The 20,867-nt window shown below is 37.3% G+C and overlaps 1 protein-coding gene across 1 annotated transcript in view; it reads left to right on the forward strand.

Annotated features, from left to right (window-relative positions):
• The window catches only part of FANCC (FA complementation group C), a 76,727-nt gene that overhangs the window by 46,475 nt on the left and 9,385 nt on the right, over nt 1-20,867 (forward strand). The window contains exons 6-11 of the mRNA XM_041480747.1: nt 473-537; nt 2,592-2,756; nt 5,770-5,926; nt 13,206-13,258; nt 15,847-15,946; nt 20,581-20,656. Coding sequence (XP_041336681.1) covers nt 473-537; nt 2,592-2,756; nt 5,770-5,926; nt 13,206-13,258; nt 15,847-15,946; nt 20,581-20,656 — 616 coding nt within the window. The remainder of the gene's footprint in view (nt 1-472; nt 538-2,591; nt 2,757-5,769; nt 5,927-13,205; nt 13,259-15,846; nt 15,947-20,580; nt 20,657-20,867) is intronic.

The raw sequence follows: 20,867 nt of genomic DNA on the forward strand, positions 1-20,867 counted from the left end.
AAACAGAATTCCCATTCCTGTTGTGCTATAACAAAAGAATAGCCTTATTCTATTGTTTTTTTTTTCCCCATGAAGTTAAAATTATATTTTGTATTAGAATGTAACTTCTGAATGTTTTTTTTAATGTATCTGCTGTGTTTAAAATGGGAGATAAACCCTAAATGTTAGCTAAAGTCACTTTTTTATTTAAGATATATAAAAATAATAGGAAAAATATTTAATGACATATTGACTCAAATTAGGCAAAGCATGTATAAAGTGTATAATGTGTAAAATAACATTTTGCAGTACAGTTTGTTCAGTGATTTGTAAAGCTTTAATTTGACATCAGTAGTTAAAAAATCAAAATAGATGAACAGAGGAAGTTATTAACCATTGCAGTACATCCTTTACAGTTACACAGAGAAACATGCAACTAATGTCTGCTTATTGTCAGTAAATGTATTTTATTTACTTTTATTTTATTTAACAGATGGTAGTTTCATTAGTAACAGAACTCAGAGAAAACCGGTTCAATGGACTTAACATTCAGGAGAGGTAGGTGTTATCTAAACATAAGTTTGATATGTTTTGATTTGGGTCATTACAGTTCAGTGAGGATCATTTTACAGTCTTGGGCAACTTAGGCTTCAGTTGAAAAGTTTCGGATACATATGTTAGATAATTTAAGGTGTGGACAAGTTTGGTAAGCTTGGCTTCATGTAAGAGTTTGTACTTAACATAGTAGTAGTAGAGGGGTTGGAAGGGACCTTCAAAGATCACTTGCCTAATGGTGCTGTTGTCACTCTTAGTCACACGATCATGTCCTTTTGCTGTCTGATTTGTGCCTTTCTTGGTTTAACTTGGCTATTATCTTCCCCTTCCTCTTTGCATCTAGATATTTGGTAAGGAAGATTAAATGAGCTGAATTTGTTTAGAACTGATTTTAGTATTAAAATTATGGATGCAGTTAATGAGGAATATCACAAAGTTTCTTTCCATGTAGGAACTAAATGCCCACATTTTAAAAAGTAGGGTGAAACAGACTTAGCTGAAAAGCTGGTAGAGACTGTTGGGAAGAAAAATACCTGATTTCTGCTGGGAGAAAGAGAAAACTTTGAACTTAGGGTGATTTTTGAGTGTAGAAAATGTGATGTTTATTAAAATTCCAGAGACAAAAATAGTTTGCTTTTGAGGTGTACATTTTCTCTTTTCTGCACTTAGTGATATTTTAAAAATTCAGATGATAATATGGTTGCAAATTCCTTGTACACAGTAGAGTGAATTGTGTACTGTTTTCCAAGAACATATTTTGAAGATTATGTAGAACATAACTACCTTTACAGGGTTTTTCTTCTGAAGTTAAGTAAGAGTAAATTAATCTGCTAGATTTTGCTAATCCTGGATAAGGAATTAGAAACATAATTTTGTGTATCCTGGAAAATACTGTTGCACGATAAGATCATCCGAATAATTACTGTTCTTACAAAAGCACTTGTAACAGAAGTGCATTTTGAAGTATTTCAGTATAAGAAACCTTAAACAAATATTTAATCAGGTAATTACTCAGAAATATGCATGTTTGAAAATATTTCATTTTTTATTTCTCTCTCTGTTTAAAAGATGATAATTAGTACCTCGTGTTCATACTGCCAAGCAGCCTTCTTAATTCCCGTCTCAGCTGTTCAGGAGTAGTATTGGTGACTCCTCAAAGAAAATACTTTCAGATTCTTTCAGAGAATGCACTTCTTTTAGTGACTCAGGAGAAATTTGCAGGAACTGAGGGAAGCCTTTTAAAACAATATAGGACAATGTTTTAATTTGCTAGAATTCTTTCAGTGTTTCATAGTTCTTGGTCTTTGTAAGTGTCTTCCTGTCAATGCTACAGTTTCGTGTGCTAGAAACAATACATATTCTCTGAGAAAGTTGTGATTTCCTTTTGCAAATCTAGTCTCTGCCATTTTAATTTTCTTAAAGTTCCAAAGTTTCTGTATTTTCTTTATGTTCCAGATTCCACTGTCTTTAACCAGTTCCAATCATGTAGTTTTAGTGAGAAGATCCAGCAAGTGGTTTGTGTATTAAGATCCAAAGGGGCTACATATTTCTTCAGCTGTAGATCTGTAAGACAAAAGTGTTCCAGCTGAGCACTTGAAGACAGCAGGTTTCATAAATTGTTTCTGTTCAGAGGAGAGAAAGGTTAAAAAAGCAATAGGAGCCCTGAAAAGCAGCTAGCTTGTCTCTTCTGGGGCTACAGAGAACTTGCCTGGGAGCTATGAGTCTCTAGTCTTCCTTCACTGACCCTGGGAAAGACAGAGAAGTGTTTACTAGGAAGGCTGTGGTGATGGAGCCAACACAACTGGGTTAAATTCCGAGTTGTGTTGATATCCCTTGCATGGTTTGCTTTGAGCACTTAAATATCAAAATTTTGTGTGACTTCTTAACATGCTGCGCACAATAAGGAATGTTTTAGTAAATAATTTTTCAGCAGTTAGGTATGCATGCCTTACATTTAATATTCTGTAATTATTAATGTTCTTTTTTTTTTTTTTTGCTTAACAGTTTAGAATTTATGACTTTCTTGAAAAGTGAACTGTGTTCATTTTTTTCTTCAGCATTTCAGCCAGTCGTGTGAATGCTATTTCCATTTTCTGTGTGCCTCTCATTACTTTGCCTGATCTAACTCCATTGCTGGAAACTCTCCTTCTTTACCACGGAGGGTCATCAAAAGAAATTCTCAGTTCAGAGTTTCTAGAGGCTGTGAATGAGGCCTTTTTAAAGTAAGTAGCAGGATTTGTATTATTGTTTTGCTTTTTCATAAAGACTATAAATTCAATTCAATGCCCTTTTTCTACGTTTGTATGCTGAATGCACTCTATACTTTTCTAGTAAAGTACTTCCCTTGCAGTTGAATAGCAGAGCTAAGGATGTGGGCCAAAGCAGAATTTTGCATTGCTGTAATGCACAAACTGTGGCATAACACCTTTAAATATTGACTGGGACTTTGTCTCACCTATTTCCTAAAAAGGAGGTTAAAACCTTCAACAGATTTTAGGAATTTTGTGGAAGTTGTGATAATTTTTCACAGAAATGTCATTTATGTGTCACATAAGTGTATTACCATCCCTAACTTGACATTTTGGGAGCGATTTTAATTTTTCTGTGTGTAAGATAGATTCTTACGTTTGATGTTTTCAAAATTTTTTCTTTTGTTTTGTTTTTTGGTTGTTTTTTTTGTTTTTTTTTTTTTTGGGGGGGGGGATTGTGAAATTTGTTCTCCAGATTTTAAATTCTCCTGGTTTTCAGCAAATTAGTTTTAATGAGTCTGAGACAAGAGCAATTTGTGAAATACAGCTCTGCTTGTTTCACTACCACTAAACCCACTGTTTTGATAAAATTAGTCTATGGATGAAAACCAGCTGAGTGAACCTGAAGATCAGCAAGGTTGGCTATGCCAGGAAAGGGAAAATGTCAGGGAAATCACAGCCTGCTTTATTCTCTTTAAAGAGAACAGCTTTATTCAAATGGTAGCTGAAGTGCTGTGTTATAAACAATTTTTTTTATACTAGAAAATGTCCCTTGTGAACATTTAATGTCAATTATCCATTTCTCTCCTTTTTTAATCAGTTTTAATTGCTTCCTCTGTACTCATCATAATTTCCGAGATGTTCCAAGGAAGATTTTTATGGTGATCCATTGAGGGCTCCAGACAAAAATAGATAATTAATGGAAAAGTACAATAACTAATCCATGAGTGTTACTAGAAGTCGAGGAAAAGGAATGAAAAAGGAGTATGAATGTGGCAGTTTGTAGTGAAAGTTGTGCCCAAAAAGACAGAGCTATCTTTCACTCTTCCACTTGTCCATCTTCTGTGGCTTCTGGCTGTTCACATTCCACAAATCTGAATGACTTTGAGGGCAAGTTCACAGGTTCTGTACAGACATTTTGTTCTCATATCAGTAAGCTGATGGGCAGTCCATCATGATGGACTTATCCTCCATGTTGTGAGTAAGGTCATTCTTTGGATGGTCGTAAGAGGTTCTTCTGACTGGAGCAAATGTCTCTTTTTTAACTGTTGAGCTGCTTACTTATCACAGTGAACAAATATATCTGATTTCACAGGTGTATCGGCTCTTGGTATAGTGACTTTTGACTAAGTGACTCTTGCAGGGTCCTCAGCAAAAGTGCAGTTTGTGAAGGTTTCCCTGAGAGCAGATACAGGACCACGTGGGCTTTGCATGATTTATTCCAGGACTGTCACTGAACTCATGTGGTCTTGATGTGAATGTGCTTGTATTTTATCTTTTCCCTGCTCTGACAACTGATTTCTATTTTCCCTTACTCCGTTGAGTTTTGAACATTTCTTATTTCTGGACATGGGTGATACCTGCCCCAGAAAACAGGGCACTTGCAGGGCTCCAAAGAACTCAAAATTGTCCTGGTGGGGCTGTCTGCAAGTTCAGCTGTGGGAGTGTAATCACTACAGTTAATTTCCTATATGGTTTTTATATCTTAGAGTTGCAGCACCTCTATGTAAGCTTATTAGCTTGCTTTTCCTGCCACACTATCTATAATATCTACCATGCTGTCACAAAAACAGCAAGAAAGTTGATAGTGGCAAAATCAGCTAATCTCTTGTCATTCTTAATTTACTCTCATATGTGTATGTGCTTTAATAATAATATTTAATAAAACTGCATCCTGATATTGAGCATTACTTTACAGTTTTGAATTCTGGATACTTCAGTGTATTTCTTGTCTCCTCATGTATACTTTAAGGTGATTCCACTCATAATTCTGAATGGAAAAAATATAGGCTTTTTAATGAAATTCAGAATTCTGAGAGCTGATAATGAAACAAATGTATGACAAAATAAATACATTAAAAATAGATCCTAAAAAGGCTTTAGTATTTTTTCTGCTGGTATTTTTCTCCTTTTATCAGTAGCTTTAGTTTGCATGTACTCTCCAGGCTAATTTTTAATCTTAAGACCAAGGCAAATATTTATTGTTATTTATGTATTGTTTTGATTTGAACCTTTTAATTTGAAACTATCACAATAGCTACAAAAATATTCTAGGGTGTTTGTGCTATGATCGCTTTTCCTGGGAGGTTAGTTTAGTATATTTTGATTTGTGCTTGTCCACACTGTGCCTTTTCTTTTGTGATGCTACAACACCAATAGCTGAAGTCTTTAGGTGAAGAGAAAACTTGTTGTCTTAACTATTTGTCTGTTATATAGCTCTGGTCAGTGCTGGTTGGCTGAAGACTTAGCTACCTCTAAGTAATTTTTTTTTTCTTCTTTTGTTACCTTTTTTTTTTCCCTTTTTTTTGTTATTGGTTTTGGGTTTCTTCCTTATTTCTCTGCAAGGATAGGTGATGCTTTGGTTATAGATCAGAAACCTTCCTGTTCATCTGTCAGTAGCTGTCTGCAGGAACTCATCTGGGTGTGAGAGAGCGCAAGGTCCTGGGACAGGACCTTTCTCAAGAGAGGAAGGGAACTCCAGACTTAAACATTCTGTTTCCCTTTGATGGGATCCAACATGACCAAATTTCTAGGTTTTGAACTTGTGTGGTAAAGTTGCATTTGTAGATGATGGTGATTTCCTGTTATTCTTTGCTATTATGATTTGCTGTTGAACAGGCTACTGTAAACGAGATAATCTCTCTCTTGCTTCAGGTTGATCACTGTGTTTCCTTTTTCCCCAATATATTAAAAAAAAAGAAAAGTACATTTTTTTTGTCCTCCTTCTAGTTACTCAGGTAAAACAGTATTTTCCTCTCTAAACCAGGAAGAAGATCTCCCTTCCTGAATCAGCTGTCTTCAGTCTTTGGCTTCGTCACTTACCAAGCCTTGAAAAAGCTACCTTGCATCTTTTAGACCAGCTGTTTTCCATTCAGTTGAATTCACTGGAAGAAGTGGCTCATGTCATAAAAGACTCATTGCTGGTATGTGCAACATGTAGTACATTTGATACTGCTCTTTTGTGCTTCAGGAGTGACAGTTTTCAAATATGTCAACATAGAGACATATGTTAGCATAAATGGCCATTATGGGACATATGACTTGCTAATGGAAGCCAAATCTTGAGTATTACAAACACCACTATTTTTTTAGTTTTTACACTGAATTGGTAGAAGTGAAAAATTATTTCATCCAGTCATGAAGAATGGGTAAAGAAACAAGGATCCCAGTGGTGAGGGTGCTTTCTCTGTCTTAAAAATTATAAACTCTGGCCAGGAAGGATTTGAATCTGCTTTTACTTCAATCTCTGTGCCCTTTGTCCAGCAGTCTGAACAATTGGAATCCCTTGTTGTGGACTGCTTAGTTACTTGGTTTTGTTTGCTAACCTGAATAAAATTCTTAATGTAAAACATTTGCTACACTGTAATTAAAATTTGTTTTCAAATGCTATGTTATGCAGAGCACAAAAAATCTTCCCTATGAGAAAACCTGGCACAGTACTTTTTCCAAAATAATGAGCTAGTTTGCAGCACTAAATGTAAATTTAATTGTTAATTGCAGTGTGAAATAGCATGTGTGCTATGCACTCAAATTATATGTTTCGTAAAATGACATAACTAATGAATGGCATATGGTATTTTATTTTCAGCCTATGAAACTGCTTACAGAGTATGTATTCTAGTCAGGAAAAGAATGCTACCTTTAAAAATTCTTCCTTTATAATTGAACCTGGAAATTTTAGGGTTCCATTACGATACTTGCAAATCTCATAAATGCCTTGTTGTCAGCAGTTCTTCATATGCCATCTGGGGATTTAGGTATTACAGCAACCAGGGTCTATGCATCATTTTTCTATATCAGATATACTGTAATTTTATATAGTATCTGGTACTACACCATGTACCAGCTGAGGAAAAAAAAATCTTAAAAAAGAGTCAAATACTTGTTTTGAGTGTTGGTTTTTGTCATTTAATAAAAATGTTCATCCTTCAGTTTCCTTTACATCCTGATCTCTGAAAAGAATGGAACATTACTATGCTGGCACACTTAGGTTGTCTTTACTTGACTCTGCTCCAAAGACTTTGTGCTTTCAAAATAAGATATGCACAACACCAGTGTAGCAGCTTTGAAAGCTGGTTTAGAGAGGACATCCTGTGGACAAAGAATGGAATGAATGGAGCCGTAAAGAAGAGCAGTAGGCAGCTGGATTGATAGGCACTGATAAGAGGGAGGGTACATATATGGGAGATGGCATAATAGGTAAAAACAACAGGATGAGAAGCTTCAGAGAGGCAGTGTAGAAGGAAAGTAATGTGATCTGGAAATAGTGGTCTAGATGCATAAAGATGTTTTGTACATGTTAATGGTACAGTAAAGACACTTGTGTGACATTAAATTAGTCAACACTTCAATTCCAACAGTATATTAATTTAACCTGCCTAAAGGATATTCAAATATTTATTTAGGAATGTGGATATGCATTTTTTGGCAGTTGGAGTATGTGTTTTAGGATGTAAGCTCTGTTTACCTTACGGATATGGTAATGGTGGAATCATGAGACAAAACTAGATTTCTACTTTCCTCCTTGGAAGAAAACCTTTAGAGGACAAATAGTCAGAAATATGTTAGTGATTTGATTATAATACATTTTAAGAAGGAAATTTCAATCAGCTCTTTCATAATTTCATTATCAGAGTAACTTATCTAAATCAAGTGTCTTGATACAGTAATCATATTGTACATTAACCTCACAGAGATCTAAGGTAGGCAGATAGTTGTTAACTACTGTACTTCTCTTACGAAATAAACTTGATACGTACTACTCATATATTTTAATTCCAAGAGTAATTGTTGTGTGATGGTCCACTAACTTATGTTTATATGGCATGCTATTATGTTTGTGTGATTGTGGCTAAACTGAAATTAATATTGGAAATTCTGTAGTTACTCAGAAGTAATAAAAACAAGTGAAGTGGCCATCACAGATGGTCTCTTACCTTCTTTGAAATTGAGTGGGTGAGTGGATGTCTTCCTTTCTGAAGTAATTTTAGGATTTTTATGTCTGCATTAACAGCTAAACATGCAGTAAATACACATACTAGTATTTTATGTTTTACCAGGAATGGATAGATATGTATATACACAGATTTTAAAGCCCATGTATGTAAAAAGATACATGATTGAATTGGTGTCATTTATAGTTTCTGTTTGATTCTAAGATAGCTTTCCAAAGTAGTTTTATTTGTTTCAAAGGTATGTTGCAAGAAAAGTGCAATAGGTTGAGAGAACTTAAAATTTGTTGTCTTTTTCTTTATAAACCATCTGTTCGTGCTGCATTTTGTTTTCCACCTTGTTAACATAGACTTGTAGAATCATTAGGGTTGGAAAAGACCTCCAAGATCATCGAGTCCAATCTTTGACTGAAAACCACCATGTCAGCTAAATCATGACTCTTAAGTGCTACGTCCAGTTGTTTCTCGAACATTTCCAGGGATGGTAACTCCAACACTTCCCTGGGCAGCCTGTTCCAATGTTTAACTACCCTCTCACTGACAAAATTCTTCCTGATTTGCACACAGGTTGGCACTCTGTCCTCTTGTCCTGTCACTGGTTGCCTGGGAGAAGAGGCTGATCCTCAGCTGGCTGCACCCTCCTCTCAGGCAGTTTTAGAGAGTGATAAGGTCACCCCTGAGCCTCCTTTTCTCCAGGCTAAACACCCCCAGCTCTCAGCCGCTCTTAACAGGACACTCCAGACCCTTCACCAGATCTGTTGCCCTTCTCTGCACTCATTCAAGCCCCTCTGTCCTTAAAATTAGGTGCTTTGCTGAAGTCCAGGTAGACAATATCCCCAAATTTTCTCTCATCCAATAGGCAGGTCACCTGGTCATACAAGGCAATTAGGTTGGTCAGGCAGCCTGTCCCAAATCCCTGTTGGCTGGGCGCGATCCCCTGGTTGTCCTGTGTGTGCAGTGTGATGGCACACAAGGTGACCTGATCCATAACCTTCCCTGGCACCAGGGTCAGGCTGACAGGCCTGTAGTTCCCTGGATCCTCCCTTCCACCAATCTTGTGGATGGGTGTCACACTGGCCAACCTTCAGACATCTGAGACCTCAATCAGGACTAATGATAAATGATGGAGAGCAGCTTAATGAGCACTTCAGCTCCTTCAGTATCCTTGGGTGGATCCCATCTGACTCCACAGACTTGTGATTGTCTAAGTGGCACAGCAGGTCACTCACAACTTCCTCCTGGATTGCAGGGGGTCTCTTCTGCTCCCCATCCTGTCTACCTACTCAGGAGGCTGGCTGCCCTGAGGATAATGGAGCTTTCTGTTAAAGACTGTGGTCAAAAGCATTAGGTACCCAGCCTTTTCCTCATCCCTAACAGCCTTTTCCTCATCCCTAACATCCCTAACATGTTCCCTTCCATGTCCAGTAAGGATGGAAATTTTTTTGTGGCCCTCTTTTTGTAGTTAAAGTATTTATAAAAACACTTTGTATAATCTTTCACAGCAGTGGCCAGATTGAGTTCTAGTTGAGGTTTTGCCTTTCTAGTTTTCTCCATATGACATCCTGAGTTGACTGGCTCTTCTTCCAAAGGTCTCTCCTTTCTTCTCTGAGTTCCCGTGAAAACTTCCTGTTCAGCCAGGGGAGTTATCTTCTCTGCCAGCTTATCTATTGGCACATGGAGATGGCCTGCTCCTGGGCCTTTAAAATTTCCTTCTTAATGCATTCCTGAACCCCTTTGTTTTTAATGGCAGTTTCCTGAGGGACTCTCTGAACCGGAGTCCTGAACAGGCCAAGGTCTGCCCTCTGGAAGTCCAAGGTAGAGGTTCTGTTGATCCCTTCCTTACTTCACCAAGAACAGAGAAACTCTGTCATTCCGTGGTCACTGTGCCCAAGATGGTCCCTGACCACCACATGTCCCACAGCCCTTCTCTCCTTGTGAACAGCAGGTTGGGCAGGGAATGCTCTGGTAGGCTCCCTTAAGCTGTGTCTGGAATTTACCTTCCACACACTGCAGGAACCTCCTAGACTGTCTCCTCTCCACTGCTGAGTTTCCAGCAGACATTTGGCAAGTTAAAGTCTCCCACAAGAGCAAGGGCCAGTGATCAGGAAACATCCACTGATAGAGTATTTCACTTCATCCTGGCTGGGTGGTCTGTGACAGACTCCCAGCAGGATCTCTGCCATGTTGGCCATCCCTCTGACTGTCACCCACAGGCACCCAGCCTTATCCCCACTGTCCCTGAGCTCTGTGCAGCCAAAACCCTCCCCAGTGTACAGAGCCAATGTAAGAGGCATTAAGGGGAAGAAAAGAGGAAAGATAGAGAAAATGACTCTTAATGTGCTTTTAAAACTTCTGTAAAAATATGCTTGTGCTTTAAAAAGAAATGTATGCTTCAAAAAAAACCCACATTTGGCATTTCCTATAAGAAAAATGTAACATTTCCTATTTTAAACTGGTAAATATAAAATAAAATTCAGAAATACAAATATACAATTGGAAGATGGAGACAACATTTGAAATACAACACTGTAGTAGTTTCCTAAAGTTAGATGTGCTTAACTTCTAGAAGTGTTGTGTCCAATTAATTGCATGTGAGTCTGGAAATTAAGAGTTACCACCTCAAATTTGTATGACCTTGGATATGTTTACTTCCCCATATTTATTCCTACTTGTGATTGTTACAAAGGATTCTGTGATGCGAATAAAATGCAGATTATTCTTTCTCCATTTTTCCCACTTACTTGCTTACTGTAGATACAGATGTATTTTTCTTATTTTTTTACTCAGTTCTGGTTTTGTGTTATAAGTTGTTACAGATTCTGCTTTCTAATAATACAGATACATAAGTGGTGTAGTTCTTTAAGATTTGTGTCTGGAAAACATTATGTTAAAAGTACATTTTTTGTATCATAATACCACACATGCAGCTCTGTGTTTAAAAAATCTTTTTGTTTAGTGTGTTTTGTGCTGTCTGTATTGTGCATGTTTTAGAAGTGATTGAACAATACATAGGGTTTGATTTCTGTGAAAAGCATTGAATAGTTGCAGACAAGATTATTGAAATGTAAAATGCTTTTTAATTTTGAAAATATAAGGAGATAATGTCAACAAGAAGAAAAATTTATTAAAATCCCTCCTGAAAATGATAATCCCTCCCAAATTCCAGAACCGCTCCTGGCAGTAGCAGAATTGTGCTGCCTGCTCTTGACTTGCTACACAAAGGGCATTTTCAAATTGTGGGGCAGAATTTTGCATTATCACAGCATTCTTGTTCTTGAATGCTTGCAAATTAATTCCATATAGTCCACTGATCAAAATCTTGTGAAATTAGGTAACAGTGAGGTTTGGGCTTGGATTTGTTTTTTCCCTTTTGACTACCAGTGGTGAAATTCATTTTGATTTCAATAGTGTAGATAAAATCCTAGGGGCTATTAATTATGATTTCTTGTAGTGAATACTGTTAGATTGCTGCTGTCTGCCAGGAAGACCTGCAGAGTTTTTCATTGTTGTATACAGTAGCACATTTATTTTAGACTTGTTCAAAAGAGCTAGGATTGGATCTTGGTCTGTGAGTTGATGCTCTGGTGGACCCTTTCTGGTTTGTAGCGTGTCTTAAGCAACAGTGTGTCCATTCCTCATCAGAGAAGTGTGCGTGCAAAGGTGGGTAGAGTGAAAGACAGGGGAGGAAGTATGGAATCAACTGTTCAGCCTACAGGACTGAAAACATACTCTCACTTTCCACTGCTCTCCAGTACCCCTCAGGATGGTTGGGTCTAGTGGACAGCTCTGGAGATACAGCCCAATCTTTCACAAACAAAGAAACAAACAAACAAAACACGAGCAAAAAACCAAACCCCGGAAGAAGGAGAGGCCCGTGCCTCCTGCCCGTCTGGTGCCGCGGGTTCCTTGCCCGCTCCGGCGGCAGCGGGATTTTTGGCGCCGCTGCTCCTGCAGGAGCAGGAGGTGGCGCACGTTCCATGCATGGCGCACGGCCTGGAGAAACGGGGGCGAAACAGCAAAAGAGCAAGGTGCGGGACCGCTCCTCTCTACAGTACGGCGGCCACAGCTGCCGGCAGCAGCAGCTCTTCTGAACAGCTCTTACTGAGGGTTGTTTGTTTTCTAATGTTATCATGTATGGATCGTAGCAGGCAACGTCCTTGTTCTCCCTGTGTACAATTAAAAGATATTATTTTAATTGTTATTACTATTGTTATAATAATGATTATAGCTTATTTTTATAAACATAATTTATATATATTATTACAGTGTTATGTTAATTTTCTACTTGGTACTTTTTTAGCTTGAAACAAGTGCATACAAGTTTTCAGTAATGCATTATGCACTTCAAGCTGTATTAATAAATGCAGTTTTATAAGTACTGTGCTTCCTGAAGTTTATATAATGCGTTTTATTCAACATGCTTTACACTAGGCTGCTCAAGAGCTATATTCTTACTAAATCTTCAGGCACTAACATCAGAGACACTGGGTAAGGATTTGCTTTTCAACTTAGACTTTAACTTAATACTTTGGGAAATGCGTAAGTGCAGTTTTTTCTAGGTGCTCTATAAAAGCCTAGGCATATGGGATTAGAAAGCAGTGTGTTTACTGGTGCATGTTCAATATAACAATTTTCTCAAAAAAATGTTTTGTGTGGTAGCATGGTAAAAGGCTTCACTAGTTAAAAATTTTTTTTTTGATACACTGAAACAATTAGCTTGTACTAGCAACACTGAATTCACAAAAGAAAATTATACTGTGAGAAAATGTCTTGGATGAAAATTCATGCAAAACTATTAAAGAAAAAGGTGATAAAATCAATTTAATTTGTGGAATTTAATTTTGAAGATGTAGCAAGAGTCTCAAAGCACATCCTGAGAGGATTGTCTGCAGAGAGGAAAGAAAAGCTTTTTGAAAATATACTCCCTGTGTCTAGCCTCTAGCAATTGCATGTGACGACCTGTTCTTTCTGTTTGCCACCTTTAGTATTTGTAGTGATTGTTGTCATAAACAGTTTGGGATCCCAGGTGTTTGCATTTGTCAGCTCTTGAGCCTGCTTGGTCTCGCTGTAGAGAATCCTAAGTATTCTAATCCTGAGAAAATCTGAGGGCTTAGTGAGAGTTGATCTTAGAGTTACAGTTTAATAATGGCTGTGTAATAGCATCCATGAGTTAAGCTGTAAATTATGCAATGACAGTTGTATGAGTTGTTCCTTATTAACACCTAATTTTCTTTCATTTGATTATCAACAGCCACAAGCAGCAAGCCATCCTGCTATTTTCAGAATTGTAAATGAAATTTTCAAGTAAGTTTTGAAATTACTGTGGGAGGGGGTTTAAATAACCCATTTAAACATTGAGGTTTTCTTCAAGAGCAGAAGCAGTATTATAATCTGCAACATATTGTAATTTCAGAATACCGTTTTCTTTACCTGTCTGCTTTAAAGCCCCTTTCTATGTAGTACACTGCAAATAATGAAAAATGTTAAAAATCTTGTGAACTTTAAGTAAAACTTGCATCATAATAGTCATGGGTACAGTTGACTACACTGTATTTTAGCCTTTAAAATTTGTAATTTATTTTGTACTTCAGTAGAGATTTGTGGTTGAAATACAGTTTTGAGGTGAAAATTATAAATGCTGAAATGGCTTGGCCCATGCCAGCATGAAGGTAGCATTTAGCAAAAACTTTTGCACTAGCCAGTGTAGCCTCTTTTACATTGTATTTATGGTTTTCAGGATTTATGTTAGATATGCTTTTAATGGCCTTCAAATATTGATCCACCTATTAATAGTGAGTTTGGTTTTGAATGCATTAAAATTGTTTTGAACCTATATATTGGTTACCATGTGGGGGCTTCAAATCCTTTATATTCAGTTTTCAGTGGCTTTTCTCTTCTTTTCACTTGACTTAATACTTAGTAATTTTAACTAGATCTACTGCCGAGGTTATCAGTGTTAACAATTCCAGTACAACAGCAATGTATTTAGCGACTGACATCCTTGGCTCATTGGGAAAACAGGGCTCCCAGGTAATGTGTGTGGGAACATTTGTGTGTCTGTGTGCACATTTAGGTTTGTGCAGGCACTAACAGAAGAGGCTTGGCTGTAGAAACTGTAGACCACTGTATTGTGAGAGTGGAGCCACCTGGGAGCCACCGCTCTGGCAGTCCTTTGTTGCTGTGGTCCCGTGTCTGCACGCAGATAGCATTTTCTGAAGGGTTGATCACTTTCCCAAAGCAAGATGCATTTAAAAATTGATGTGACTTCAGCAGATGTGTACTGATGTCTTAAGCTGGAGACTGTAATTGTGATGGTACAGGGAGACAAAATTTTTCTGAGCTTCTTGGCTTATTTAAGGTCATGCTATATGGAATATTTAAAAAAAAACAAAAAACACATGAATTCACTGCACTTTTGCATCCTTCCCCTTTGGTCGACAGTAGAAGTGGATAAAATTATGTTTCTCAGCTAATGCAGGACTTTGTCCAACACAGTATTTCCTGGTAAAACTTTGCACTTCTATTAATGTTTCAAACTGTCATAAAAAATTATGTTTTCCTGATTCTAAGCCTACATTTCTGCTCCCTTTCTTTGAATTTTTCTGCTTAGTGTGCTTGTTCCTCTACATTGTTGGTATTAAAATGTTGATGTATTTTAAGAATACTCACCTCCTGTGAGTGAAAAAGGTGAGGTGTCTCACCTCCTCTTGATACTTACATGAAGCTGTATATGTTAGCTTGTTTTTTGCAGACCAGTTGGTTTATGCAGCCTTCTGTTTATTTTTGTTCTATTTCTCTAACATCCTTCCAACTATTATCAAGCGGTGTGCAGATGTTAAGATACTATTGCAGTTGTAATCACATGTGAGATTTTAGAGAACTGCTGTTAAAGAAAATGTACTTCCTTGCTTGGAAACTGTGTTAGGTTTCTATAGCTGGCACAAAATTTCTTCTATATTTGTGGCTAGTGTTCTGTTGGAAGTATGGATTTTAACTCTTTCTGTAATAACTTTTCCTGCTATTTGCATGCATACTGAGATAATTGTTCTATATTATCTTATCACAGTGATATCACATACTGCTTTTATTTCCCAATGTTTTCTTGCTATGTTTTCTTGCCTTGTGTGGCTATACAGAAGCCCACACACCTAGGCTTTCCATGTAGTATTTCTTTATTTTTTTTACCAGTGATTATATTTGCCTGTAGTTTTGTGACATTTCTATGTTACAGTAATGTGTTAGCTGTTCATATGTTTCAGAAGGAAGGAAACAATTTTCTAATTACTTGTATCTTACTGGCAACTTTGAACATTTCTTCTCCTTTCTACTGTATGTCTTTCAAATAAGAGAATGGAAATTGCTGCTGTGTGTTTTTCTCCACTTCCTCCATTTGCTCAAGGTTATTTTGCTCTGTGGAAGGCAAGTTGAAGCACTCACCTTTGTAAACCTCTAGAGTGGCCTATGGGATGCAGTGCCACAAAACAGTATAAAGTATGCTTAACTCAGTCAAGGGAGTAGTTGCTCTGAACACAATAAACTGATCAGATGCCAAATTTGGCTAATAAAGTTGTGCTAGTCTTTTTGATTGTATACTTATTTAGGTAGGATAAATCACCTGTCTGCATGTATATTATATATATTAACTAAGTCTAATTTATTTGTAGGAGTTGTGTATGAGATTTGTTTTGGTTGTTTTTTTTTTTTTTTATTTTTTTTATTTAAAATAAAATCTAAAATGCCTGCAAAGTTAGTATTTCTGTTAGTGGTGTAATGAGCTCAGACACAGTTTGAATCTACAGCATACAAAGAATATACTTCTTTCATTCAATTAACAGTGGTGTGATGGGCAGACTAATTATCTGATCTGTCATATCTAACTTTTCGATGCATAGGAATACACTGATGGAAACTGATGGAACTTCAGAAGTTGTGACAATAATACAGGTGTTTACACAGCTCTTCCTTCAGGCTTATCAGAGTGACAACAAACAGGTTAGTCAAGATCTCTTTTTAGTGGTTTTTTCCAGTGACAAAGGCAAAATTTTGCAAGAAAAAAACCCAATTCTACTCTTAAGAGAGGTGACTGAATATAATGAGGTAAATAATAGCATCCCTCTGTAGCTGCATAGATATGCCAAAGTTCAGTTCAAACATCTTCACCTGCGCATAAAATTATAGCATGAAATTACTATGTAAGAGCAGTTTACCTAATTTAACCCTCAGGTACCTTGGCCTAAAGTGCTTTTCCCTGGCTCAGTTCCCCTGATGCTGAGGTTTCTGCCTGCAGAGTGAACATGAACATTCATCTTTGATAAAAAGGAGGAAAAATGCTAGATGAATTTTTCTTTTGCAGTAGCAGGGTCTCTGACAATAAATGAAGCAGAGATAACAACCCCATTCATAGTCCCTTAAATAATTATAAGTAGGATATTAAGTAGTCATATTTGTCTGTTCAGAAGGTAAAAGACACAAGGTAATACATACTGGGACACAGAATGCATACTGGTTTCAGTCTCTGATCGTCAACAGTGGTCTTCCTGAAATTTTCCTTGGTCTAAATTTTCAGATTTCACAGCTTAGTCTTTCTTCTTCTGCACAGATTTTTGTACAGGTCTTACTGAACTGAATTAAGTAGAATCAGTTTTGTGCTAATTTAAACAAAAGCAAGATCAGTTTCTTACCTTAAAATTTTGAAATACAGATATGAAAAATCTTATTTTACTTATAGGTTGCAAACTTGACTTCAGATTCCCAGATCACATGGTCACATCCTGACCATCGTGTTTGTTTTTTGAAATCAAATTCATATGATGCAAGTTTGGGAAGACCTTGTCATTTAAAACCTCTCACTTTAAACTTAAGGAAGTTTTCAGTTCCTTTGATTTTTTGCATCTTTTTGAAGGAGATGGTAATTAAGAGAATGCTGGGATTTCTTGAAACTTGTGGCATACTGGCTTTTAATTAGCAATGTGATAGAATCTGTCTTCTAGCTTCAGGCAGCTGTCTTGTTTAATACATCAGCTCTGTGCATGATAATCTTGTGCCACCCTGACTGCATGGCAGCAGCACACTGTGTACCCCCAGGTTGGGATCAGTGGGTGAGAATGAAAGTAAAGATTCCACACCCATCAGACACCCAAGAGCTAATCCTGCTGTGCAGGTGATACGTTTTCTTCAAGGTGAAAGTCCTTCGCCTGCTGGCATTGCTAGCTAGCAGCTAGCATGGACTGCAGCCCATTTTTCTAAAGTGGTTTTAAATATTGAGTTTCCTTTATTTAACTTGTATACTGTTTAAGTCATGGAGTTCTGATTAAGGTGTTGTCTTCAGTGATAGAATTAAAAGTCCCTTGTCTCACAGTTTATGAATCAACTGTAATTTTAGTTAACAGTTAGCTTGCAAAAAGGCAAGTACAGATAGCTTCCTAAACTTTAAGTCAGTCATATCCGTTTTTTTTCACTTTGGTCATAACCAAAAGATCCCTTTGGTCCCTTTGATGACTTCCTTTAGTCATGATTACATATATTCAAAAGGTATCTGTCTTTGTGGTATCTGTTTGCCCTTGACAGGACATAGTGTGCTCCAGTAGCATTTAGCAGAAGAATGGTAAAACATTAATGACAGAAGATGAAGTGGGTTCTACTGGTTGCTGAGACCTTCAGAATTTATAGGTAGTTAACTGAAAAAACTCTAGGCAAACATGCGTCCATAAAACTGGCAAAAGAACTGGCTTGTGTCTGGCAGTTCACAGGTTTGTGTGATAGGAGAGTGATTCTCTGTTGCAGTGTGGCAGCTGTCAGAAATCGCTGTCTTTTATAATAACTTCGTAGACCATTTAGAGAGAACAAGGTTTGGCAGAAAAAAAGCAGAAGAGTGGAAAAAGACAGTGCTGCTGGGATAGGTTTTTTTTTCCGTGTTTTTTGGAGACTGAAAACAGTATAAATGGAAAATGAGGTTTAAACCTGCTTAGGAAAAAGTCCCATTTCTGTAGTCATTGAAGAAGAAATTTAAGAATGGGCATACTGAAAACACTTCTTGGGTATGTTTTGTATTAGCAAATTTTCTTCAAGTTTTGGTGCTAGTGAAAGCTGACCTGAGGATAGTTGAGTCATGTTGCTTGCAAATTTATGAAGTTAAAATTCATATTTGATAGAAATTATAATTTCCTCATGAATTATTTTCCCTTGATAATTTCAGAATTATCATTGGTTTTCACCTGTGAATTTTGTTTTCAATAGCTGGGTAAATATTTTAAACCCGTGTTCAATGTTTATTTCCAGTTATACATCATGGCAGTTATTATAACCATCCACATCCAAACTTGTTCTTTCTGATAGTACCTTGGTTTGCGTTTTGTGATGGCTTACGTGAGGAAAGAACTGACTAAAATATTGTGTTTACGCAACAAATCTTTTTGGCTTTGCCTAGACAGTATACTGAAAGCTGTTATTCCCTTACTTCACCATACTGTTTTCTATGCAGTGTATGCTGTGGTTGTCTTGGTTACTACTAACTGTATCAAGGGGCTACTTTTTCATGGGAATTTTTGGTGCAAGTTAATTGGCTACATGCATACTTTACTATAGGGATTATTGTTTTTTCCATTTAGCCTAAGTCCTCTCAACAAAAAGACTTCAGAGTCTTACTACACCAGTGAAATATAGACTGTCTAAGAAGAGTGTATATATTCATGTGCTGTAATTTCATTTAACTGTTGTTGACAGAACAAAGAAAAAAGGTAATAAAGAGAATGTGTCTTTTTGTTTGTTTATAAGATGCATGCATATATATGCCAGTAGAAAATAGTTGTTAAATACAGTCTTCATTGGATTTACAGCTGTATCACATTTTATAGTGTTCATATTCCCAGTCTGTGCTTCAAGAGATGATTTGTTAGCTAAATGCCTTCTTATTCCTAAAAAAGAAGACAGAAGTGTTCTAAGATTAATGGTATGGAGATTCAAAGATGTAAAGGAGAAAATCATAGATTGCTTGAGAATTGGAAGGGACCTCTGGACGTCATCTTGTCTAACTCCTCAGCTCCAAACCATAGCTACTTAGAACCAGTTGTCCAGGTCTATGTCCATGTGGGACTCTACAACTCTTCTGGGCAAGCTATGGTGGTGCTTGGCCATCTCACAGTAAAAACAAGGAGAAAAGATAAATTACAGACGTGTTTTCTGATATACAGACAGAACCTCCTGTGCTTGAGTTTGTTTCATTACCTTTGATCCTGTCATTGTGCACCACTGAGAAAACCCTAGTTCTCTTGTTTTGCACTCTCCTTTTAGGTCTTTATATACATCGGTAAGATCCCTCTTGAGCCTTCTCTTCTTCAGGCTCTCTCAGCACTTCCTCATAGAAGTTCTCTGGTCTTTCATGATCCTTGTGGCTCTTTATTTAACTGGACATTAACTGGGCATAGAACTTGAGGTTACTCTGCTGGAATGGCTGCTTACAGTGCTGAAGGGTGGGGAAGGAGCACCTCCCTGGTCCTGCTGGCAATCCTTTGCCTAATGCAGCTCAAAATTCCACTTGCTGGTCTGTTGCAGGGCACACTGCTGACTCACACTCACCTTGGTGTCCACTGGTTCCCCAGGTCCTTCTCTGCAAACTGCTTTCCAGCTGGGTGTCTGCCAGCATGTGCCTGGAGTTATTCCTGCCTGAGTGCAGGACTTTATACTTTCTCCTTGTTGACATTTTTTTGGCTTCTGTCAACCCACTTCTCCAGCCTGTCAAGGTCCCTCTGGATGGCAGCACAACCCTTTCATGTATCAGCCACTCCTCCCAGTTTTGTGTCATCACCAAACTTGCCAAGGGAAGTCCTTGCTCCTTCATCCAGTTCATTAATGAAAATGTTAAATAAGACTGGGCCCAGTGCTGACCCTGCTGTGCCCTGGTAGTTACTGGACTCCAACTAGATTTTGTGCCAGTGATCACCATGTGGGCCTGGCTGGCTTTCTGTCTGTCTCAAGGGGAGCACTTGCACTTGCACCTACGTGCTCTGTGTTAAACGTGCCTGTAGTACGTGTTTGCAGAACGAACAGAGGTGTGCTGCTGCTAGTCTCAGTTACACAAGCAGTGTTCACAGTATACCAGTCACACATTCTCAATAAACAGGGCAAGTCTGTTGTCTCTGACTGCCCTATCTGCTGCTGGATCAGGTCCTAAGAATTTCAGGTTTCCATTTTTGAACAGATGGCAATAATCTACACAATGCCCTCAGATTCTGTAGATGTTATTGCTTCTTAGTTTAATATAATCTGTGAATCTGTTTACACTGGAAAATGAAATTAAACTAGTGTCTCTTTTAAGCACTGCATATTAAGAGTGAAAGCTTACGTGATTACAGGGAAAAAAACTGAGACTAATAATGTAATTTTCTTCATGCTCTGAATTTCTTTTATGCATATACTTTTAAAATCTATAAATAATTACTTTTTATAAGCAAGCATTTCCTATTTATCCCCCTTTTTAATGCCAAATCCTAAAATTAACTGAAGAGTTAATTTTCCGTTTTCTTGCTTCACTCTGTATTGTTAATTACTGCCTTAGATGAGATTATTCACTGTTGGTTTGTTTTGAAAACTGACCAGAAACCTCTTAAAATAATGATTTTGTGTCTTAGCATAAATTTCCACTGAAGGCCTACTTCCCATACCATCACCAGCCTCTTGTTAGAGGTTTAGTCAGACGTCCTTTTGGTAAGTTTTTTTCACAAAGTATTTGTAGCATTATGAATCTGCATGGTCTGTATATGTCTTAAAATAACTTCTAAAGGGATAGAGATAACTTTTTGCAATTTCCTGTATAGGGTGTGTTTGATTTAGCAATTTTCATAATATTTTTTAATGCATTTTTCTGCAGGAACATCTGGTTCTTATGTAACAAAACTACCAATGTAACTTTAAAGAA

Source organism: Pyrgilauda ruficollis, unplaced genomic scaffold (assembly GCF_017590135.1).
Source record: "Pyrgilauda ruficollis isolate IOZ18807 unplaced genomic scaffold, ASM1759013v1 scaffold53, whole genome shotgun sequence".
In the NCBI taxonomy this organism is placed as follows: Eukaryota; Metazoa; Chordata; class Aves; order Passeriformes; family Passeridae; genus Pyrgilauda; species Pyrgilauda ruficollis.